The sequence below is a fragment of the Callithrix jacchus genome, chromosome 8, assembly GCF_049354715.1.
Source record: "Callithrix jacchus isolate 240 chromosome 8, calJac240_pri, whole genome shotgun sequence".
Lineage (NCBI taxonomy): Eukaryota > Metazoa > Chordata > Mammalia > Primates > Cebidae > Callithrix > Callithrix jacchus.
This window is the reverse complement of record NC_133509.1, coordinates 57,207,688-57,232,365: the sequence shown is the minus strand read 5'-3', so window position 1 is coordinate 57,232,365 and position 24,678 is coordinate 57,207,688. Positions and strand designations below refer to the sequence as shown.

The 24,678-nt window shown below is 51.8% G+C and overlaps 1 protein-coding gene across 1 annotated transcript; it reads right to left on the bottom strand.

Annotated features, from left to right (window-relative positions):
- Positions 1-11,780: 11,780 nt before the first annotated feature.
- Positions 11,781-23,671, bottom strand: MMP14 (matrix metallopeptidase 14). The gene is made up of 10 exons (XM_002753610.7): positions 23,312-23,671; positions 17,997-18,145; positions 17,610-17,732; positions 16,927-17,234; positions 16,442-16,603; positions 15,980-16,140; positions 15,648-15,786; positions 15,378-15,528; positions 14,774-14,889; positions 11,781-14,123 (listed from the first exon to the last, which is right to left on the bottom strand). Exons 1-10 carry the CDS (start codon positions 23,417-23,419, stop codon positions 13,792-13,794), a joined length of 1,749 nt encoding a protein of 582 aa, XP_002753656.1. The 5' UTR covers positions 23,420-23,671; the 3' UTR covers positions 11,781-13,791.
- Positions 23,672-24,678: the final 1,007 nt, after the last annotated feature.

Below are 24,678 nucleotides of genomic sequence, written 5' to 3'. Positions count from 1 at the left end.
GCTGAGGGACAACACTCATAAGCTGCTGCTTCTTTTTTAAACAGAGTCTGGCTCTGTCACCCAGTCTAGAGTACAGTGATACAATCTCAGATCACTGCCACCTCCACCTCCTGGGTTCAAGTGATTCTCCTGCCTCAATCTCCCAAGTAACTGGGACTACAGGTGCCAGCCACCATACCTGGCTCATTTTTGTATTTTGAGTAGAGATGGGGTTTCACCATGTTGGCCAAGCTGGTATCAAACTCCTGATCTTGTGATCTACCCTCCTCAGCCTTCCAAAGTGCTGGGATTACAGGTGTGAGCTACCACACCGAGCCATAAGCTTCTTTTTAAAATTTTGTTTTAGAGACAGGATCTTGCTCTGTCACCCAGGCTGGAGCGCAATAATACAATCATAGCTCACTGCAGTGTAGAACTCCTGGGTTCAAGTTATCCTCCTGCCTCAGTCTCCCAAGTAGCTAGGACTACAGGTGCATACTTTCATGCCCACTATTTAAAAAAATTTTTTTTGTAGGATGGGCCCATGCTATGTTGTCCAGGCTGGTCTTGGACTCCTGGCCTTAAGCAATCTTCCTACCCCGTCCAGAGTTCTGGGCTTACAGGTGTGATCCACCATAGCTCTTAAGCTTTTTAAAAACCATATTGTTGGGCCAGGCGTAATCCCAGCACTTTGGGAGGCGGAGGCGGGTGGATCACGAGGTCAAGAGGTCGAGACCATCCTGGTCAACATGGTGAAACCCCATCTCTACTAAAAATACAAAAATTAGCTGGGCATGGTGGTGCGTGCCTGTAATCCCAGCTACTCAGGAGGCTGAGGCAGGAGAATTGCCTGAACCCAGGAGGCGGAGGTTGCAGTGAGCCAAGATCGCACCATTGCATTCCAGCCTGGGTAACAAGAGTGAAACTCCGTCTCAAAAAAAAAAAAAAAAAAACATATTGTTGAGGCCGGGCTCGGTGGCTCACGCCTATAATCCCAGAGGTGGGTGGATCACGAGATCAAGAGATTGAGACCATCTCGGTCAACAAGGTGAAACCCCGTCTCTACTAAAAATACAAAAATTAGCTGGGCATGGGGGCATGCGCCTGTAGTCCCAGCTACTTGGGAGGTTGAGGCAGGAAAATTGCTTGAACCCAGGAGGTGGAGGTTGCGGCGAGCTGAGATCCTGCCATTGCACTCCAGCCTGGGTAACGAGCAAAACTCCGTCTCAAAAACAAAAAACAAAAAAAAACCCCATATTGTTAGTCTGGGTGGTTTGGCTTACACCTGTAATCCCAGCACTTTGGGAGGCCAGTGTGGGCAGATCACATGAGATCAGGAGTTTGAAATCAGCCTGGCCAACATGGTGAAACCTGGTCTCTACTAAAAATACAAAAATTAACCAGGCATGGTGGTGCATTCATGTAGTCCCAGCTACTCAGGAGGGTAAGGCAGGAGAATTGTTTGAACCCAGGAGAAGGAGGTTCCAGTGAGCTGAGATCACGTCACTGCACTCTAGCCTGGGTGACAGAGCAAGACTCTATCTCAAAAACAAAAACCCCAAAACCATGTTGTTAGACTAAATGGTTTTCTGAGTACCACCTTAAATCCTTCTGATATTAACAAAGCATGTTACAGTCAATCTTGGCTTCGTCTTTATACCTTGTTTTCCTGAGAGTGCCCTGGATTTGATATTTGCCCAGAAGCTATTTAAAAAATTTAACATCATTTATTGCCTGGAGAGGCTGAGAATTTTAAAACCCAACAATTCCTGGCTCTTTTTTTATTTTTAATGGAAATGGGGTTTCACCATGTTGACCAGGATGGTCTCGATTTCTTGACCTCGTGATCTGCCCCCCCGCCGTCTCAGCCTCCCGAAATGCTGGGGTTACAGGTGCTAGCCACTGTGCCCGGCCTCCTGGCTCTTTTAAAGTAATATGTATATATTTTTTCTAGTTATCTCTCTTTTCTCACACTTTAAGCAGCAAAGAAGAAACCAGGTGTTAACTTCAACACTTTCCCTGAAAATCTCCTTAGCTAGATTTCCCATTCATTAATTACATTTTTTACTTTTCATGTTACTACACACTAACTACACAGTTGCTAAACTTGCTGAGTAAGGAGGATCCTCTTTCTTTTAGTTTCAAAACACATTTTCCTTATTTTCCTTTAAGTCTTCACCGGCTGCCTCTTCAAAGGCCATTATGGCTAGGCATGGTGACTTGTACTTATAATCCTAGTGATTTAGGATCATTTGAGGCCTAGGCAGCGGAGCGAGACTCTATCTGAAAAAAAAAAAAAAAAAAAAAAAAGCCACTATGGTTTTACTAACAGTCACTTCCAAGCATTTTAAACTTTCACTAACACTCTTCTCAGTCTTTCCAGCTTCTGCCTTTTGCCTAATTTCAAAGTCATTCTTACATTTTAAGGGTTTGTCATAGCAACACTCCCCTTTTAGTGACCAAACCTATTAGTTATCTATTGCTGAATGACAAATCATCCCAAAAGTTTGCAGCTTAAAATAGAAAATAAACTTTTATTGTCTTAATAATTTTGTATTGGTCAGGGATTTGAAAGTGACTTACCTGAATGACCCTGGCTCAGGCTCTGTCATTAGGTTGCAGTCAACATGTTGGCCAGGACAGTAGTCATCTGAAGGTTTGACTGTGGCTGGAGGATCTGCCTCCAAGATGGCTCACTCACGTTCTTGGCAAGTTCATGCTGGCTGTTGGCAGGAGCCTCAGTTCCTTACCTGTGGACCTCTCTATAGGATGTCTTGAGCATCCTGCAACATGGCAGCTAGCTTTCTTCAAAACAAGTGATCCAAAAGACAGCAAAATTGAGGCCGGGCATGGTGGCTCAAGCCTGTAATCCCAGCACTTTGGGAGGCGGAGGCGGGTGGATCATGAGTTCAAGAGATCGAGACCATCCTGGTCAACATGGTGAAACCTTGTCTCTACTAAAAATACAAAAAATTAGCTGGGCATGGTGGCACATGCCTGCTACTCAGGAGGCTGAGGCAGGAGAATTGCCTGAACCCAGGAGGCGGAGGTTGCGGTGAGCTGAGATCACGCCATTGCACTCCAGCCTGGGTAACAAGAGCGAAACTCCGTCTCAAAAAAAAGACAGCAAAATCAAAATTTTTCTTAGATTTTAGATTTTTTATTTTAGATTTTAGATTTTTATACAGTGTCTTTTGTTGATTATTACTCTTGGAAGTCACACACTGTCACTGTTGCCAGACTCTATTAGAATTAAGTCACTGGCTGGACAGAGTGGCTCACACCTGTAATACCAGCACTTTGGGAGGCTGAGGTGGGTGGATCACTTGAGGTCAGGAGTTTGAGACCAGCCTGGCCAACATGGTAAAACCCTGTCTCTACTAAAAATACAAAACAAATTAGCCAGGTGTGGTGGCATGTGCCTGTAGTTCCAGCTACTCTGGAGACTGAGACAGGAGAATTGCTTGAACCCGGGAGTCAGAGATTGTAGTGAGTGGGGATCACACCACTGCACTCCAGCCTGGGTGACACAGCGAGACTCCCTCTCAAAAGAAAAATAAATAAATAAAATATATTTAATATATAACAATGATGAATATTTTATAATAATATATATAATAATGAGTAATAATAATAATTAGTGTTTACACTGTACTAAAATATCATGTCTTTCCTCTACGCCACTGCAGAGTCTTCCTTTCAGTTTGAGTATAAGCCAAAGTCTTTATAATTACGTACACGGCTTCATGGGATCTCATCCTGTGACCTGTCGTATCTCTTACCTTATTGCTTTCTTCCTTGGTCAGTCTGTTCCAGCCACATTACATTGCGTGAATGTGGCAGCCATGTACTCACCTCAAGGTCTTAGCATTTGCTGTTGCTTTGGCCTGGAATGCTCTTCTTCCTGAGAACCACTTGGTTTGTTCCTTCATATCCTTAGGTTCTTGGTGGGGCCTTCTCTGACCCCACTGTATAAAATTACACCTCCAAAAATTTTTATCTCGCTTCCTCAATTAATTTTTCTCCTTAGCGCTTAGCAGTATCTAATATGCTATTTTATTAATTTATCACATTTATCCCTGCTCTTCTCACCTCTACCTCCTAGGCTTAAGCAATCTTCCCACCTCAGCCTGCCAAGTAGTTCGGACTACAGGCCTGCGCCACCATGCCTGACTAATTTTTGTTTTGGTAGAGACGGGCTTTCGCCATGCTGCCCAGGATGGTCTCGAACTCCAGAGCTTAAGCAGTCCTCCCACCTCGGCTTCCCAATGTGTTAGGATTACAGGCATGAGACACTGCAACCCGCTGGAAACCTGAACTTTAGTGAGGGATAGAATACATGAAAACTAGATTCAAATATTTGACAAGCTGTAGCATAGAAAAATAATTTGTTTATTCTGTATACTCTGAAGGCCAGAAACTGGAATTAATGGAGCAAATAAAGTCAGCCTACTTCCTGCTTGAGGTATAGAAGCTGAGGGCAAGTGTTGATAGAGAGGGATACCTGTCTGGGTTGTCAGTACTCCTTGACAACTCTGTGACTCATGAGTTTCAGGATGGCTCAGTTCACAGAAGACAAGGGCAAAGGGGGCTTATGAAAGTAAGTTGTGTTAGATGCTAACATGAGGCCAAATAAAGCCGAGGCAGAGAAAAGTCCCTGGGATGGGAAGAAAGGAGTCCCAAAGACTTTTTTTTTTTTTGAGACAGAGTTTTGCTCTTGTCGCCTAGGCTGGAGTACAATGGCATGATCTTTGCTCACTCCAACCTCTGCCTCCCAGGTTCAAGTGATTCTCCTGCCTCGGCCTCCTGAGTAGCTGGGATTACAGGCATGTGCCACCACGCCCAGCTAATTTTTGTATTTTTAGTAGAGATGGGGTTTTACCATGTTGGCCAAGCTAGTCTTGAACTCCTGACCTCAGGTGATCCCCTTTCCTTGGCCTCTCAAAGTGGTGGGATTACAGGCGTGAGTCATCATGCCCAGCCCACAAAGGCCTTTTATGGCAGTTTTAGCAAATGTCTGGGTTAGAATACAGATGTAGAAGATAGGTTAAAAAGAAATGACCAGCCAGGTGCATTGGCTCATGCCTGTAATCTCAGCACTTTTGGAGGCTGAGGTGGACAGATCACAAGGTCAGGAGTTCGAGACCAGCCTGACCAACATGGTGAAACCCTGTCTGAGGAGGCTAAGGCAGGAGAATTGCTTGAGCTCAGGATGTTGAAGCTGCAGTGAGCCATGATCCTGCCACAGCACTCAGCTTGAGTAACAGTGAAACCCTGTCAAAACAAACAAGAAAACCTACCACCAACAACAGAATTTCTGTGTTTGAAGGGAGAAAGGGAACTGAAGCCCTACATATAGTTTTAAGAGCTGACATCCTTGTGCTTTGGAAGAGAATGAGATGCAGTTTAATTTTTTATGTGGGGTGGGGACACTCCTCGGAAATTTGAGGGTAACCTAAAATCATGTCCATGTTTTGGGCTTCTAGTATATTAAAATATTAAGGCTGGGCCCAGTGGCTCATGCCTGTAACTTCAATACTTTGGGAGGCTGAGGCGGGCAGATCACCTGAGCAAGAGTTCAAAACCAGTCTGGCCAACATGGTGAAACCCCATCTCTACCAAAAATACAAAATGAGCCAGATGTGGCAGGCACTTGTTATCCCAGCTACTTGGGAGGGTGAGGCATATGAATTGCTTGAACCCGGGAAGCAGAGGTTGCAGTGAGCCAACATTGTGCCACTGCACTCCAGCCTGGGTGATGGAGCCAGACTTGGTCTAAAAAATAATAATAATAATTAAGAAGTGCTAAGACAGTTTTGAGAATACTTGGTATATTTAAACATTTAACAAATTAAAACTTGGTACAAACAACACAGCAATATAATACTATTTACAAGAACTGACAGGAATTTTTTTAACTACAAAATTAGAAGTTTGAGGACCTTTATACATGTGAGGCTGAGACCAAAGGATTCTCATGGCCCCATGGTAAGGATGAGGACAGGGGCATGGGTGCAGGTTAGAGGTCCCACAAGAGGCATGGTTGTTATCTCCAAAGGCCTCAGGGGATTGGCAAAGAAATGTCCCTCTCTTAGATTAAGGGGAAACAGGCCTGCTTGCCTTGGTCACAGGGAGTTCTGTGATAGTATTCTATAGTCCAGAAGTGCAGTCTCACCTGGACTCTTACCCTGGGGCCCAGGGGACAGATATCCTGGAGTGATCGATGTCTGAGGCTCCCACAGGGGGGCAGTGTGACAACTCAGAGGCTCTCCAAGGAGAGGGCACAGGAGTGCCAACCTTCCTCCCTCCCTTGGACCATCTGTCCTGTACCACCAGCCACTCGCCCCACTTCCTCTGCCTTCCCGGAGTTAGTGAGGGCTGCCCACCAACCCCCACACAGGGAAACGGAAACTCTGACGTTTCCCTCTCTGCAGCTGGAAGGCTAACAGCAGCTTGTCTGGCTGTCTCGCCCAGAGTCCCACCCCTTTAAGTACAGGTATCCAGGGTGGAAACATGGAAAGTAGAACAGGGGAAGGGACTGGCTGGGGCTGGCTTTGCATCTAAGTGCCTTAGGTTCTGTTTGCAGTCCCAACATCCAGCACAAGGGGGCGCTACCTCCCTGCAAACCCTGCCCCGCGGGTCTTGTACAGGGAGTGGGCGTAGCCAGAGTGGAGTGTGTTCCTCTAAGTCCCTTACCCAGCTTTCCTCCACTCCGAACCTACATGCAATCTAGTGCAGGGATGAGGTGGGGAGACCTCTGGAGCACAGGCCAGCAAAGCGGAGAAGAGAGGACAATCTGACATAGAGCTTAGAGGGATATAGGGAAGTGAGGCCTCCTGGCGGGGCCCTCCAGGTCAGAGTCTAGGCTGTGGGCTGGGCCTTGGGATTATAGGCATGAGCCACTTTATTGTTCTTTAATATTGTGTTGGCTATTCTGGGTATTTTTGCCTTTCCACATAAATAGTCAATGAACTACTTTGGGCACGGAAGGTCCAACACGAAGGCTGGGTATTTCCAGAAGAGTTGGGTCAACACAACCTGATACAAACCACTCTCAGATTAAGAGCAGGCAGGGAGTGGAGAGTTGAAACCTAAGGGATAAAGAATGGGGCCTACAGGGACAAAGTAGGAGTTCTGGAGGTATAAACTTTTTTTTTTTATGAGACAGAGTTTCACTGTTGTTGCCCAGGCTGGAGTACAATGGCGTGATTTCAGCTTACTGCAACCTCTGCTTCCCGCGTTCAAGTGATTCTCCTCTCTCAGCCTTCCGAGTAGCTGGGATTACAGGCATGAGCCACCATGCTCCACTAATTTTGGGGGTATGAACTTCTTTACCTCAATAGTTTTCTTTTTAAAAAACTTTTAAAGATTGAGATAATGGTTGGTTTGAAGGTAGCGAGTTATCTCAACTGATTGCTCACAGTCAGTTACGGGTCCAACTCCTTATTCTGTTCCTTCCCCTGTTACTACTGCACTTGACTAATCAAAAAAAAAAAAAAAATTAAGGTAAAATATGCCATGAAAGGCTGGGCAAGGTGGCTCATGCCTGTAATCCTAGCACTTTGGGAGGCTGAAGTGGGCAGATCATGAGGTCAGGAGTTCGAGTCCAGCCTGGCCAACATGGTGACACTTAATCTCTACTAAAAATACAAAAAATATATATAATTAGCTGGACGTGGTGGCGGGTGCCTGTAACCCCAGCTATTCAGGAGGCTGAGGCAGGAGAATCATTTGAATCCAGGAGGCAGAGATTGCAGTGAGCCGAGATTGCACCATTGCACTCCAGCCTGGGCAACAAGGAGAGACTTAGTCTCAAAAAAAAAGAAAGAAAAGAAAAGTGAGGCTAGAACCTGTTTTTCAGTGGCTGTGATTGGGTCAGTATTATGAATTATAGTAATTCCTTGACAGAACTATACTATCACCTTGTACGAGACAGCAAGGTTGTGTGATCTACTCACAGTGGCTGTCGTCATTTTGGACTCCAGAATGGGAAGACTTGTCTGCCACATCTGATGTACTAACTCACAGAGCTCCAGGAGACATTACTGAATCCAGGAAATACAGTCAGGGCAGCCATACTCCTAGCACAGTCAGGTGCTGAACAGGTGAGGAGAGCCTTTTGGGAATTGATCTTGCTCTCTGGCCTGGTGCTACATGTCTCTGGAGGCTGGGCAGTGAATAATATCTTTGACAAACCAAAGTGAGATGAAGCCTGTTGCGTGTGTATGAATCCGCTAGGCCTTCTGACACGCCAGTCTTTTTTCTTAGCTTTGTGGTCAGCCTGGCTTTGCCTCACCCAGACCCCATCCTGTTCCAAGTCAGGGAAATGCCCCTAGCAGGAAATTGAGTGAGTGAGCAGGATGTGACCTGTGATGAGGCAGCTCCCGGACCTGGCCTGGTCCCTGAGTCAGTGAACTACTTCGAGCATTCAAAGGAAGCCCTTCCGCCCATTCACTACTTCCACCGCCTCTTCTGTCACCTCTGTTGTCCCTCTACCCAGGTGTAGGTCTTTGGGAGCAGGGAGCTGTTCTTATCCTCCTCTAAGCCACAAAGGAATAAGGGACTGTGGGGGCAAATGGCCTCAGCATGGTGATGGAGGAAGCTGCTCCTTGGGGATGCCAGTGACTGCCCTCGCCATGGGGGTGACCAGTGATCTTGTGGTGGAGACCCTGGGGCCAGGACTGGTGGCAGGGCAGGACAGAGGGGGCTGGGTCTGACTGGGGAAGGCTAGCCTGGAAGTAGCTGAGCCATCGGCCCTGGGCCAGGGTGGAAAATATGTGTGTGAGCTCAGTTGGAAGGTGGCTTCTGGCCAGTCAGCCCTACCTCCCTTCCAGGCCCTGGCTGCCCAGCCCCTTGCAGGCGGCCTCCAGTCTCCACACTTTCACAAGACTGAGAGAGGGGGACAGAAAACCCCAGGTCTAGGTGTGCAGACTTGAGCCCTTAAAAGAGGTGTACTCAGATTTGGGGTGGTAGGTAGGAAGCAGGCATAGGAGCCACAGGACAATGGAGCAGTCTTGGCTGGGGTTTCCTTGGGGCCTTTGGGAATGGGTGCCACCCCTGAAGACCTCCACCCCCCAGGCCCTTACACACAGACATTCACCAATCCCACCTTCCCTTAGCTGCTGCCACTGTCTCCGTCCTTTTGGCTTCTGAGTCTTTGTGTCACCTTCCTTCCCTCAGAGTACAGCTCCTGTCTCCAAGAAGGGATGTGATGGGCTGGCAAAGTGGGGTTCTTTCCCTCTGCACTCCTACCCCCCCATGATATTGCTGCACAATAAGCAAATGCAGATGTGCTGACAGATCCCCAGAACACATGCTACTGTGAAGACGCTCAGCTACACAGGGTCCACACTGGAAGAGACACCCAAGAGATTGCCAGGATCTACCAGTACAGAAAAGGAAACAAATACATTGGAAAGATCCAGGTTTTAAAGCTGAGCTAATAAGCTGTGACATGGACCAAGTCATTCATCTTTCTGGTCCTCAGTTCCCTTATTTATAACATCGGGACAGTATTAGTGCTTGTGTCATTGTGTGTTATAAGGACCTCAGCAAATGTTAGTTTCACCATTGCTGGAAGGGAAGGAGGAATACAGAGGGGAAAGAGACGACTGGAAAGTCTGTCATATTGTGGGGAAAAGGGGCCCTGGAGAGGGACAGTGAAGAACCGGGAGAGCTAGCCAGATTGTGTTTTGGGGTCTGGAGGGGTGTCGGGGCATCTTTGTGCCCAGTCTTCTCTCCTCTAGAGGTCCCAGCTTTTCTTAGATCTTCCCTTTCCTTCCTGCTGACCCAGCACCTGGCTGGCAGCCCTGGAGTCCTAGAGAAGGAGAGGTGATGACAAGGGAGACCGTGGCCCCCCTCCAAATGTGTAGGGTGCAGTGGTTGGTGGGCAGAGTGCTGCCCCTCCTTGGCCCTTGCCCCCAGTCCAGCATCTCCTTAGTACCAGCTTTCCTGGGTTCTGCCCAAACCTCCTTGCAGATTCCCCTTGGCTCCCTCCTGGCTGCTCCAACTCACAAGTGCTGCTTTCGAATAAAGGAACTTGGAACCATAGAAACTGGGTCAGGCCCAACGGACAAATCAGGGTAGGGCCAGTGAAAGCAGAGTTTGCAGGTCTTTTGGAAGCTGCAGGGCCCTCTGCTCTCCCCTCACCCCAGCCTGACCTGGTGGCTCACTCAGTGGGAACTTGTGATCACTAAGGCAACCCCAGGCCCCCCGGCAGCCTCACTGGGGTGGATCTGGCAGGCCCAGGCACGTCAGAAGCACGGGACGCTGCCGCCTCCACCCCGAAATTCTCTCTGCTGGTGAAGCTTGTTTTTTTAAAGCCAGTCAAATTTAGCGGGAGGGGAGGTTTATAAGCCCATCTTCTACGTCTTCCCCCTTTGTCTCTGGTCCTCCATTCCCATCTCTCCCACTTGGCTCCAGAGAGCATCTTGTGATTCCAGAATCAGGGCCAAACAATTTCCTCGTGATGGGGAAACCGCACTCCAGCTTGGGAGCCCTAGGCTCCCCCTCCTCTTCCCTCTGGCAGTCCCCCCCACCCCAGGCTCCTCCACTGGCTCCAGCTGTGTTTTGCAAAACTCCCACTGGATAACATCTGTAATTGCCTCCAGATGTGGACCACGAAAACACAGAGGGGCCATGAGCTCATCTTTGAGTTCCTTGCCACACGCACAGACCCTACCACCCTCAGATGCCCCTGACTTCCCCTGCCACCTTCTCAAGGTCCCCATCCCCTCTGGTAAGTGCGGTAGGGAGTTGGTGTCCAACTCCACTGAGACACACAGACTCTGCCAAACAGCTGTTGTCAGGGGAGGCGCAGGAGGCCAGGCGTAGGGTCAGGGTTCCTGGCAGGCAGGAAGGTGGGGTACCCCTTCTGCCAAAGCAATCACACTAACTAGCCCTGAATAGCAGCTGGATAGACTGACTGACATAGTTGGAGCCAGGACTCTTTGAGGCAAGCAGCAGAGGGGGCCTGGGCTGGAGCCCAGGGTGGGTGGGCTGGGTGGAGGCAGGAAGGGAAGGGGGGTAAAAAAAGGGGGCTGCTCTCCTCCAGCTGAGCTGACTCAGCACTGAGCAGATTCCTCCCTCCAGGCTGGTTTCAGAGGAAGGGTGGGTAGATAGCCTGGGAACCCTGTCTGGGGCAGCAGTTTCTAAGGAAAGAGGAAGGAAAGCCTTGTTGTTTTGCCCTTCTAACCTGACCATCGTGGTTCTTCTGGGCAATTGGGATGAGATCTGTTTGGTCAGAGACAGGCTGCTCCTAATAGGCCAGCAGCAACATCTTTCTCTCTTTCCCCCATTTCCTTCTGTCTTAGCAGCAGAGCCCTAGGCCTGGAAGAGGCTTCTTAGGTCCTGAGGGCTTGGATGAAGGACCTGCCACTGAGCCCAAGGCTGTGTATGATGATGGGAATCCCCCTGCCTCTGGCAGACAGACAAGAGGAAACTGAGGGTCTGCGGGTGGATCACAGGACAGGGTAATGCAATTTAGGAAGATTTTCCAAGTGGCCTCAGCTTGACCACTTCCTCTTGTCTCTGAGCCTTGAGTCTCAAGGCTGCCTTTTAAGCCAGGTGGTGGGAGAGCAGCTGAGCTCAGTCAGCCACCCTGCTGTGCCCTATGGGTATGCCCTGCTCCCCAACTCTAGCCCCTGAATCCCTATAGTACACTAAGAATAAACATACTCCTTTATAAAAAATGCCAAAGCCCCACTTCACGGAAAACGCTGCTCATAATGCGTGCCCTCCCCTCGTCCAGCTCCTCTCATCCACAGCCCATCACCCTCTACAGAGCTAAGCCACACAAGGAATGTGAAACACGATTTATTCTTTGTGGAAAGGTTGAACAAGGTCAAAATTGTCCTTAGAGGGCACCGACCCAGCCCCGCCCTGCAGGTTCCTGGGGTCAGACGACTCTGCTCCCCCACCCCCACCCCTTCCCATGCCCCTTGTTAACAATAAGGAACGATTTGAATGCAATTCATATATAATAATTATAATAAAAATATACATTAGGCTGGGCATGGTGGCTCATGCCTGTAATCCCAGCACTCTGGGAGGCTGAGGCGGGCCGATCACAAGGTCAGGAGTTTGAGACCAGCCTGACCAACATGGTGAAACGCCATCTCTACTAAAAAAGTCATACAAAAATTAGCCAGGCATGCTGGTGCTTGCCTGTAATCCCAGCTACTCAGGAGGCTGAGGCAGGAGAATCGCTTGAACCCCGGAGGCGGAGGTTGCAGTGAGTCGAGATCACACCACTGCACTCCAACTTGGGTAACAGAGCAAGTCTCTGTCTCAAAAAAAAAAAACAACAAAAAACATTAAACAAAACAAAAACACGAACAAGACAGAAATCTAGCCGAACTGCCAGCACCGTTTACCATATTTCCCCCACCCCATTCCCCGCCGCCCCCCGACATCCCTCTCCTCTTGCTCCCTCCACTGGGTCTCACTCTCCCAAGTCCCCAGTACCATGGCCACCACCTGTGGCCCAAGGAGACTTCAGTGGGTGGGCTGGGAGGGGGAGCGAGAGGGCAGGCCACCCATGAGACAGGCGGAGGGTGCTGGCACCAGGGAAGCTCCAGCCCAGCCTAAGCGAGCCTCAGCTCCTGCCCCTCGCTGAGGTGGTGAGCAGCCTGGGACAGCGTGGCCAGCCAGGCCCTGCGGCCTTGCATCAAGGCGCTCGTGACTCCTATGTGTGTCTTCTCTGCTCCTTTCTCTGGGCTGCCCTACCCTTCCCCTCCATGCTGCCTGGGCAGGGAGGACAGGGACCAAGAGGAACAAGTGTGCCTTCCTCAGGGTCCTTCCTGAGAGCTCCACAGCCTACCCTGTGGCCCCCTGCTTGGCTTGGCCTGGCCTGCCTGGCCCCAGCCCTCCAATGCTGCTGGACATCCTCTTTTTCCCTTTTGGTCCCATCCTGCCCCCTCTGGCTGCTCTGCCCTTGGGCCTCAGCCCCAGCTGCCTGAGTTTGGGCAAGGTTCTTTCTCTGTGGCCTTCAGGGTCACCCCCAGGGCTCTGACCTGGGCCTTTCCCCCTGGCCTCACTGTACCCTGACAGCTGTACCCCTCTTCTAACTGTGAAAGCCCCGTCCAAGGCTAACATTCGAGAGGCATAGGGCTGCTAAGGGCTTCTTCTGCTCCATTAGTCCCCAGTGGCTCAGGCTCCTTCCTTGGAAGCTCCCTGGGGTAGCTGAGGCAGAGGCAGATCTCCGAGGAACTTGATTAAACAATGAAGACCCTCTCTGAGTTTTCCTCCCAAGGTTTTAGGGTGGCTAGGCAGTCCCCACCTCCTCACACTGTCTCAGGGTCTCTACCCCCAACAAGATTAGATTCCTTTTAGCCATTAGAGTAGTGAGAGGATGCCAATTGGGTACACCTGGGGCTTTTAGGGCTGGAGTGCCCAGAGCCTCCTGAGGTCAGAGTTCAGAGGTTAAGATATGTCAGGGGATGGAAAAGGAGCAGATGACCCCATTTGACCTTTACCAGTGAGGTCTGAGAGTCCTGCCTTCAAGTGCAGAGCCCCCAACACATTCAGATGGGACTGGACAGACACAAAGCTACAGGGTTCCGCTGAAGGGCAGAGGCTGGAAGCGGGCCACCCTCTCACTCAGCCCTCAGGGGACTCATCTAGAGAAGATGCAATGCCGGGGCTAAGGGGAGGGGTCAGAGGGAGGGAGGCCAGCCATGGAAAAGAGAGAAGCAAGGAGGCTGCGGGGAGAGGACTTGGGACGGTGGGAGCAGCCCACCCACCACCACCTGCTGCCACTGGCCTTCAGAAGCACAGTCCTTGTGGTAGGAGTGGGCAGGCCGGGGGTGGGCGTCAGACCTTGTCCAGCAGGGAACGCTGGCAGTAGAGCAGTCGCCTGGGGGTCCCATGGCGTCTGAAGAAGAAGATTGCAAGGCCCACCGCCAGCACCAGGAGCAGCAGCAGCACGGGCAGCACCACGGCAGCTGCACTCACTGCCCCGCTGCCCTCCTCGTCCACCTCAATGATGATCACCTCCGTCTCCTCCTCAGTCCCCTCATCTGGCCGGCCTCCCGCCGGGCAGCCCATCCAGTCCCGCAGGGCTGACTTGGGGTAGCCCGGTTCCACCTTCAGCTTCTGGTTGTTGAATTTCCAGTATTTGTTTCCCTTGTAGAAGTAAGTGAAGACTGCAGGGGTGAATCAGAAGGAGGTAAGGAAGGAACAAAAGGTTGGGGAGGAGCCAAAGAGAGGAGGGGATCAAGGAAGCTCTGTTAATATGAGGGCAGCTGAGCTCCCCTCCACCTTCTTGAGCATCAGCTTCCTCAGCTGTAAAACGAGGGTGCTTATGGCCGGGCACAGTGGCTCACGTCTGTAATTCCAGCACTTTCGGAGGCTGAGGCGGGCAGATCACGAGGGCAGGAGTTTGAGACCAGCTGGGCCAGTATAGTGAAACCCCATCTCTACTAAAACTACAAAAAATTAGCCGGTCATGATGGTGGGCACCTGTAATCCCAGCTACTCAGGAGCTGAGGCAGGAGAATCACTTGAACCTGGGAGGTGGAGGTTGCAGTGAGCTGAGATCAAGCTACTGCAGTCCAGCCTGGACAACAGAGCAAGACGCTGTATTAAAAAAAAAATGGGGGTGCTTATAGTACCAGGGTGGAAGGTGGTGGGGATGAAAGGGCGCCACGTATGGAAGCACCTAGCCCAGCGCCTGGCATGTGGTTTATCATCACCATTGTTTTCCACACAGCACTCCCTGAAGCTTCCTTCCCACTCTTCCTTGACTCCCTATTCCCAACCTTCTCTCAGTGACACCTTCCCTTGCCCCTCTCACCTTCATCGCTGCCCATGAATGACCCTCTGGGAGACTCCGGGATCCCTTCCCAGACTTTGATGTTCTTGGGGTACTCGCTGTCCACTGCCCTGAGCTCCTCGTTGAAACGGTAGTACCTGGGGAAGGAGAAAGGAAGGGCAGTGGCTGAACACGGCGTATGTCCTCGGTGGGCGGCAGGACCCAGACCGAAGTCACCAGTGAGCAAAGGATAGCTCTGTGGACAGGGTGGGGACAGGGGTTTTGAATAATGAGGGCCTGCTGCTGAAAGTGGCGGAAGGTGGGGGTGGAAGGGAGGGCCCAGGCTGCAAGGAGCCACCAGCAGCCGTAATGACAGTGCCTGGCTGCTGCGGCGGAGGCACAGAACTGGGGACAGGAGGCGTCAAATGACCAGGTCTGAAATGATGACCTGGTCACATCCCACTCACATGGTGCCCAAAGGAGACTGCCCATTTCTAGGCAACAGCAGAGGTTCAGCCAGCTCCTTCTCCAAGGAAGCATCTTGGGGGTGAAGTGGGTCTTTCTCCAGAACTGAGGGAATTTGGGGTGGTGGTTTCTGAGGGAGGCCTGGGATTAAGGTACGTAGGTCCCCAGGAGGAGGTCTTACTTGTTTCCTCGGAAGAAGTAGGTCTTTCCATTGGGCATCCAGAAGAGAGCAGCATCAATCCTGTCGGTTGGCAGCCCTCGGCCCAGCTCCTTAATGTGCTTGGGGTAGCCAGGTTCCAGGGATGCCTCATCAAACACCCAATGCTTGTCTCCTGGGGAGGAGAGGAGGGAAGTGTCTGGATTCAACTTAGGCTCTAGGGACTTTAGAGGAAATCAGTTCCTCTAGGGAGACCCTCCTCACTCCCAAAGCTGAAGTAGAGTGCTTGGTTACCTTTGAAGAAGACGAATTTGCCATCCTTCCTCTCATAGGCAGTGTTGATGGACGCAGGCAGTCCCCGCCAGAATTGGCCAATGGGCAATGGATATCCATCCATTACTTGGTTATTCCTCACCCTCCAGAACCAGCGCTCCTGGAAGCCAGTCAGTGCAGGAAGAGTCAGTCCATTACGTCTTGCAGTTTAGATCTCTGACTCAGTCCCCAAAGCTCCCCCACTGCCCTTTTTTCCTCAGTTTTAGTTTTCAGTCTGGCTGTTGCCATTCCCACCCAGCCTCCGTATCATAGAGCCCTTTTGTCTCCCAAACAAGCCCACTTCTTCTTCCTACCTTGAAGACAAACATCTCCCCTCGGAGCATGGCCACGGTGTCAAAGTTCCCATCACAGATGTTCGGCCCATAGGTGGGTTTTTTAGGCTTATCAGGAACAGAAGGCCGGGAGGTGGTCCAGGATTGAGGGGGTATCTTGGTGGGAGACCCTGACTCACTCCCTGGGGCAGAGAACACAAGGGGCACTTCAGACTTAGGAGGAGAGCGGGGAGGGAAGGGCAGACAGATGGCCAGATGATACCCTTGGAAGGGTGTGGATGGGCTTCTAGGGGAGTTTGGAGCAACCAACTGGGGGGCAACAGAAAAGGTGGGCTCAAAAGTGGAGCCGAGAGAGGCAGGCTTAGGTTGGCAGGGGGCAGTACAGAGTGTGTAGGGCATGAAAGAGGGGAAATGATGAATCATGAAAGACCAGGAGGGAACAAGGAGCGGTGGAGGGAGCAGGCATGGGTGTAGACTACTCACCATAAAGTTGCTGGATGCCCCGGCGGTCATCATCAGGCAACACAAAGTTCTCTGTGTCCATCCACTGGTAATAGGGTGCCATGATGGCCGAGGGGTCATTGGAATGCTCGAGCCCCAGGGCATGGCCTAGCTCGTGCACAGCAACCAGGAAGATGTCATTTCCTGGAGGGATGGGGACAGTTATGATGGCAGCCTGAATCCCTTCCCTCAGGCTCCCTGCTTCCCCACCAGAGGCTTTGGTTACACTTCTGAGCCTGCTGCCCATGTTTTTAAACCAAAGTGACCAAATTCTGATGTCCAGCTTTTTATCTGGCACTTAAGGCACACAGCCAGTCAGCAAACTCCTCTGGGTGGAGGTGAGAGAGTGCTTGGAGGCAGGACCCCCATCCCAGGAAGACTTGTGTTAAGGGAAGCCAAGGCCCTTTCTAGTCCTCACTATGACTATTGGCTTTTTCCAGAGTAAGTTCCAGGGATACTTTGCTCACCATCCAGATTCGCATTCCCAAGAGTCCAAGGCTCGGCAGAGTCAAAGTGGGTGTCCCCTCCAATGTTGGGTCCTGGGAAGTAGGCATGGGCCAGGAAGCCGCCCTCACCATCGAAGGGTGAGCTGTCGCCATGGAAGCCCTCGGCAAAGAAGATCATGATGTCGGCCTGCTTCTCATGGCCCTCACGGATGTAGGCATAGGGCACCTCACGGAAGCGCAGTGATGTGGCGCTCTCCCACACTCGGATCGCCTTGCGAATGGCCTCGTAGGTGGCGTACTCGCCCACCTTGGGGGTGTAATTCTGGATGCTGAGGTCCAGCCACGTGGGGAGAGGATGGGGTGTGTTAGGATAATGAGGGGCAACATTCTCCTTCCCTGCACTCTCCCAGGTCTGACTGCGCTGCCCAGCCACCTCTGCCTGACCCAGCTCTTCCTGCTGCCTCATGCACGACCCCTCTGCTTCGAGAACAAGGGATCCTTAGGCTTTGGCTCTCTAGCATTGGGGTACACCCACAATGGCTGCACCTCTCTTCAGGGTGAGAGCCATTCTCCTCCCCACTCTCAGGGACACTTCTCAGGAACTGAGGGGAGTAGGACAGGAGGTCTCTGAGTCTCTGCATAAGCACAATGGATAGGGAACAATAACCAGATGTGAGAAAGGTGGCTTGCCTGTTGGGACTCACCAGAAAGTGATTTCATTATGTTGCCATTTGACACTCTGTATGGCGTAGCGCTTCCTTCGAACATTGGCCTTGATCTCAGCCCCAAACTTGTCTGGAACACCACATCGGGGGCGCCTCATGGCCCTGGAGTGAGTTAGGGTGTGAGGATTGGGGTCAGTGCAGTGTATGAAAGAGAAAGGTCTCCAGCATCTGTGTTGGGTGAGACTTGCTGTGTGTTAGTGCGGGGAAAGGCCAAGGTTATTAAGTCAGGGTGAACATGAGAGGGTCAGGATCGGCACGTGGGGTTGAGGTATGGGTGGCACAAGCCGGCATTCAGGTAGGAGCATCTGTGGTGCCGGTGCTGTCAGTGGGTGCTCGGCAGAACCCCTGCCAGGGCCTAGCACTTACTTTATGGTGTCCGCGTCAGCTTTGCCTGTTACTTGCAAGCCGTAGAACTTCTGCATGGCAGCGATGGCCTCTGAGAATGACTTGGGTGAGCGCTGTGTGTGGGTACGTAGGTCCCCAGGAGGCAGGTAGCCATACTGCTGTAGCCAGGCCTGTAGGGAAAGGGGTATGGCTTACAGTATCCCCACCTGGTCCATGGGGTGCCTCTACCTCCCCCACAATGCTTGGCATACAGCCTTCGTTTGGTGAGGAAAGGCCCATGGGCTCTCAGCTTGCCTGGACTCTGGCCCAGGCCCCAGTAGGGCTTGTCCCCTCGGGTCTATGGGCCCAAACAGACTTTTGGCTGTAGCTTTCTTGCAAATGAGAGCCTTGGTGGTTTAATGGAGTTCTGAGATGTTTTCTTGGAGCTGTGATCCTTTCTAGCACTTTTCTCCTTCATGTCAGCATTCTTGCAAATACAGTATGTTCCAGCTGGTAATGGGCTGTGCCCATGATGGGTGGGGAGGGGTGTTGACAGGATGAGTGAGCTCTACTATTGGGCTTGACATGAAGCCCTTCTGGAATGGGAGTGCCATGTCCCCAGGACCCTCACAGCTTTTTAGAAAGATCTTTTTAGAAAGAACAGAGGCCAGGCGCGGTGGCTCATACCTGTAATCCCAGCACTTTGGGAGGCTGAGAAGGGTGGATCACCTGAGGTCGGGAGTTCGAGACCAACCTGGCCAACATGGTGAAACACTGTCTCTACTAAAAATACAAAAATTAGCTGCGTGTGGTGGCAGGCACCTATAATCCCAGCTACTTGGGAGGCTGGGGCAGGAGAATCACTTGAACCTGGGAGGTGGAGGTTGTAGTGAGCCGAGATCACACCACTGCACTCCAGCCTGGGTGACACAAGACTCTGTCTCAAAAAAAAAAGAAAAAAAAAAAAAAAGAAAGGAAGGCAGAAAAAGAGCTAGCACTAAGGCTGGCCACTACAAGGGGAAACTGGGGACTTGGGATGTAGTAAGAGGTGTGGTCCAGCTGGAGCCAGGATCCTGCGACTGTCCTTATTCAAGCAGCATCTGGCCTATGGCTTGGAACCTAAAGGCCCATTTAAGATTCTCAGCAGAGGAAATGGGAGATAATGGTGGAGGAGACCTGGTGACTGTATTTCATATCAGTTATGTTGTGAATTGGTTAGAATATAAATGCTGGCATATTGCCTCAAATTAAATTAATGTTAGGTTTTTGGTGTTTTATTAAAAGGTACACACACTGCAAAGCCCTGTTGAGGAGAAAGTCAGCCTTTATTGTAAGAACAATGGAGTATTTTCCTAAAGTCTTAAAAGTAAAACAAGCCAGGCTGGGCATGATGGCTCATGCCTGTAATCCCAGCACTTTGGGAGGCAGAGGTGAGCGGATCACCCAAGGTCAGGAGTTCAAGAACAGCCTGTCCAACATGGCAGAAACTCTGTCTCTACTAAAAATACAAAAATAAACTGAGCATGGTGGTGGGTGACTGTGATCCCAGCTACTCCAGAAGCCGAGGTAGGAGAATCACTGAACCTGGGAGGCCAAGGTTGCAGTGAACAGAGATCGCCACTGCACTCCAGCCTGGGTGACAGAAAAAGACTGTCTTTAAAAAAAAAGTTAAACAAGCCAAGTTATAAATGAAATATGAAGAGGCTTGGATTCTTTTTTTTTTTTTCCTTTTTGTGGAGAACGGGGGTCTGCTATATTGCCCAGGCAGGTCTCAAACTCCTGGGCTCAAGCTATCCTCCTGCCTCTGCCTTCCTAAAAGCTGGGATTACAGGCATGAGCCACTGTGCCCAGCAATGTTTGGATTCTTTTATGGGAAGAAGACATCACTCAGATAGCTCCCTGCTCCAGCTTTTCTTTCTTTCTTTCTTTTTTTTCTAGACGGGGTTTCACTATGTTGGCCAGGATGGTCTCCATCTCTTGACCTCCTGATCCACCCGCCTCGGCCTCCCAAAGTGCTGGGATTACAGGCGTAAGCCACCGCGCCCGGCCTCTTTCTTTTTTCTGAGATGTACTTTTGCTCTTGTTGCCCAGGCTGCAGTGCAATGGCGGGATACTAGCTCACCACAACTTCTGTCTCCCAGTATCAAGTGATTCTCCTGCCTCAGCCTCCCAAGTAGCTGAGGTTACAAGCATGCATCACCACGCCTGGCTAATTTTAGTAGAGATGGGGTTTCTCCGTACTGGTCAGGCTGGTCTCAAACTCCCGACCTCAGGTGATCTACCTAATATTTTTAGTAGAGATGGGGTTTCTCCATATTGGTCAGGCTGGTCTCAAACTCCTGACCTAAAGTGATCTGCCTGCCTTGGCCTCCCAAAGTGCTGGGATTATAGGTGTGGGCCACACTGTGCCTGGCCCAGCTTTGTTTTCTTAGGGAGTTTGGGAAGGAGCTGCAGGTTGCCTAGGATGGGAGCTTGGAGGGGAGATGAGGGAGGCTGCTGTTATGTGCTGCATCCCCTATCCAAGGTCATCAGGATGGATCTCCACATGGTCCTTCACCTCTGAGCCCAGGCCCTGGTGATGGAACAGTAGTCTTGCAGGGGGACTAGGGGTGACTCAAGAGCAGCTGACTGGGGACCTGAGCCCACAGGGGCAAGAATTGCAACACGGTTCTGGGAAGTGATCCCCTAAGGCTGATGGGAGCTAGATTTGAAATGTAAACAACCCAGCCTTTTCCCAGCCAACAGTTCTAGCTAGAACAACCCTAGTACCACCAAGCTCTGAGGCTCTGAGAGCCCCTCCTCAGGGGAAAAGGAAGGGGTAACATTTAACCTCTGGTATACCAGAGGGGAGCCAAGCAGGGCACTCCACTCCCGGGCTGCTCTCAGGGAGCTGCAGGCTCGCCCTGACCTGTTCTGATGCCACAGCCAGTGCCTGGTGAGGCGTGCTGTGGCCTGTGCCTCCCTGTGCCTAACTATGCAGGAAACATCCTTTGCCCCTAGCCTCACCTGTAGGATTAAACACACCCAGGCTTATGACCCTTGGTTAGGGAGCAGCTGCTTCAAGACTTGAGGAAGGATGGGAGTGTTCTACTTCTGGCACTAGAAAGCAGGAGGACTGAGGCCAGGCCCCAACCCACAGAGAGCAAAGCTGAGAGAATTCACCTAGAGTAGACAGAAGGGAGGGCAGCACAGAGGTGGGAGAATCCTCATCCAGGATCTTTGGGGGAAATCCCCTCTGGAATCTTTCGAGAAGCTAGGTGGGTCTAAATATTCACACCCACAACCTCCACCCCATACCCTGGGGTGAAAAATGAAGGCTTAGTCAAGTGAGAGACTTCCCTGGAGTCCAGAGAGCCACAAGGCCTGGAAAGGAAGTCCCCCAACCCTCTCCTCCCCCCAGGCCTAGGCAAATTTATTTCCTCACAGAGACTATGAGGTCGAAACCACAGAAGAGAGGAGTCTTGTGTCTGCGGCTGGGTGGGAGGAAGGGCTCAGCGCCAGACATGCCAAAGGGAGGAGAGGGCTGTCCTGGAGCTGGTGCAGGACTTTGGAGGCCTGGTGCGAGGGACCCGGCTGCATGAGGCCTGCACCACCCCAGCTTTCCCTCCACACTGGCATGGAGAAAAAAGCAACTATCTTGGGTCAAAGAACTCAGTTGGCTGGCTTTGTCTTTGTGAATGACAGATGCAAGGTATCCCCCTAGGAGAAAGTTAACTGAACACCACCCACCTTGGCCTAGGATTCCTGTGGAGGGTGGGGGGACCTCCAGCTCTGCAGTAGGCCCTGGATCCTAGCCTCAAGGGCTGCTCCCCCCTCCCTTCTAGAAGCAAATGGTGATTCTGGCACTGGGACTGCCCATGACCCACTTAAAACTGAGCCAGGGCTGCCGCCCCTCTGGGCCTAGCAGTGCAGGGGAGGGAAAAAAGGCAAGGCAGTATAGTTGGCAGCGGGCAGCTCCCAGATGCCAGGCTCATTTTGTTAGGGGCGCTCCCTTCTAGGTCTCAGAGGACTCTAGGCTGATAGTCCTAAGAGTCTGACAAAAGGATGACTCCTTCTCCCGGCAGTCAGGCTCAGCCTTCAGGCCCAGGGCAGGGTTTCACTCTCCCTGGTCTCTGAGCAGTCCCTGTGGCATCTTCTGGGAGTGCTCAGAGACCAGGGAGAGTGTGGCACTCCCTGTGGCATCTCCCTGTGCCCATACTTCTCCAGTCGGCCCCAGATCCTTTCAGGGACAGAGAGAGAAGAGAGTATTCTTTCCAGAGAGTTTTCTCCGGAGTGGGACCAGGGCGGAGGAAGCCAAACCCAGATGCCATCTCCCTTTTTGGGCCCTTCCTGGCCCCTCCCGACCGCACCCAGGCCCTTGCCAGGCTGAGTGGGTTGAGATGGCCCAAAATAAGAAGCTCATTAAATCCGTCTCCCACCTTCACCCCTAAATAAGAGAGACAGAGGAAAAACCTCCTCAGACAACTCCCACGCAGCTTCCTCTGGGGACCGGTGGGCCACCGTCTGGGCCGGGGCATGTTGCGGGGGTGCCTAAGCCAGCTGTGGGGACGTGTGAGGGCGCCCCGGGCGGGACCCTCTCCCCACTCCCCGAGTGATGCCCCAGGCTCCCTGCAATTAACACAGAAAAACAATTAACAACAAAATAGGCCCGAAGGCGCCGACGAGGGTGGAGATAGGAGGCGGCTACCAGCGCCCGGCTCACAAGGAGAGCTTTGTGTGCACCGAAACGCGGCCAGTTGCCGGCGCTGCGACCCTCGACGCCAGGGATGCGGGTGGGGACACAGCGGGGTCCTGTCGGGAAGACGGAGGCTGTGGCCCTGGACTCTCGTCCACCCTAGACCCCACCTGGCCGCAGACGCGTCCGCGGCGGTCCTGGACCGCGCCGGGAGGTCGAAGCACCGATCGGAGGGCGCGCCGGCGGGAGAGCGCTGGAGAGCCGGGAAGTCGAAGAAACAACAAACTCTCGCACATGACAAGGAGCCGGGACTGCGCGGGGTTTGAGCGGAGTCCAAATGTTTATCAGGCTGTTCCAGAACTGAGCGCGGAGCCCAAGGGAATTGGGGAAAGGGGAGTCCGCCCCAGCTGTAAAGTTCTTCCAAGGAATGGAAAAAAAGAAGGAATGGGAAAGAGAGTCGGCGGCGCAGGGGGTGGGGGCAGCTGGTTGGAAGCGGGCAAAAGTTGGATCGATCTGGAATTTTGGAGACGAAAAGGAAAATGAAAAGGAGGGGGAATCCTGCGGCCCGAGCAGCCTAGATCCCAAGAGCCCTCCTCTCCAAATAGGGGCTGTCCCCTTGGAGACCCCCGGGCTCGCCTTCTGGCGGGCACGACTCCGGGAAGGGCCGGGGGAGCTCACTTACTTCGGGGCTGAAGCTGCTGCTTTGGGCCGAGCCGAGGGAGGCGAGCGCGGTGCCGAGCATGAGCAGGGGGAGCAGAAGACAACGGGAGGGTCGTGGGGCGGGAGACATGGTCCAAGACCGCCGGGTCAGCTGGGCAGTGCGGGCTCCGCGGCAGGGCCCACGCCCTGGGGTCGCACCGTCACTCCCTGGGGGCGCCTTTGTCTTCGGTAGGCACTGAGTTTGAATTCCTAGAGCGCTGTCGACTTGGAGTTAAGGGGATTGTTCCTAAAAGTGCCTGTTTGCTCTTCTCTTTAGCGTTTTTGGATCTTTCTTCTGCTTAGTCGGCGAACTGGGGTCTGGATCCCTCTCGCTCTCTCCTCTGGTCCCTCCCTTCTCCCTCAGCCTCTCCTCCGTCCCCGCCCCCCAAGTGCCCTCCTTTCCGGGTTGGGGACGTGGTAGTCAGAATCCAATTACAACTATTGCCTTTTTGTGGTGCAGAATGCCATCTGCAGGGGTTGAAGCCACAGTGGACAGCAGGGGGCTGTAGGGGGACCCAGGGAAGGGATGTGGGAGATTTTCTTCCCATAAGCATATTTCGGGTGGATTGATTCCTCTGGTATTCAGCATTTATCGTGTCACCTAAGGGTGGCAATTATTGGGGGGTACTGGCTGGGGCAAGGAGCTCAGAGTGTGGGATGGTGGTGGTGGTGGGGTCTTCTTCCATGCCCATAAGACCTGCATTGGGAGAAGGGGCCTGTTTATTAGTAGTTGGGGGGTTATCTCCTGGGCCCTGTAGACAACTGTCTATGTCCCTCCCTCTGCTGCTAAAAAATCCAAACTATAACAAACCCATCCACCAACAACAAACCCCACAACCATACTAGATCTGTGGCTCCATCCTTGTAGAAAGACAAAGGTAATTCCTTTGTTATTGTCATTTGTAATGGCTACAGGACCATGGGATCTGGGGGAAGGCAAATCAAGTTGGGTGAAATTATTGTAAAAGAAGGGATTGGGAGTTGGGACGCCAGGGTTCCATCTCTACACTGAAAAAGGAGGCAATTCTTAAAGAGTAAAATTGCCTTTGGGACTTACTGGACTCAAAACAAAAGGTGGAGGTATGTAGGGAAGAGGGCAGGATAAAGCTGACGGTGAGAAAGGGAGGCAAAGGAGAACTATATAGATTTGGAAAAGCAGCACAACAGAGCAGGAAAAGTGTGGGAGACAGAAAACTCGGCCATCAGCGAAATCTAATATCTAAGAATTGCATTTGGTCGGGGAGAGAGGAAAGAGGTTAGGGAGGCTGGGGAGGAAGGGAGAAGAAAGCAAAGGAAGGAATAAAAAAGTGTGGACAGAAATTAGGTCAGGTAGGAAGCTCCAGAAACCCT

Excerpts from the sequence above, each read along its gene's own strand:
- MMP14 (XM_002753610.7), bottom strand. The coding sequence starts at position 23,419 with ATGTCTCCCGCCCCACGACCCTCCCGTTGTCTTCTGCTCCCCCTGCTC. Across the intron at positions 17,235-17,609 it reads CATAATGAAATCACTTTCTG|CATCCAGAATTACACCCCCA; the intron begins GTGAGTCCCAAC and ends GCTGGACCTCAG. Across the intron at positions 15,529-15,647 it reads CAAATTCGTCTTCTTCAAAG|GAGACAAGCATTGGGTGTTT; the intron begins GTAACCAAGCAC and ends TCTCCTCCCCAG.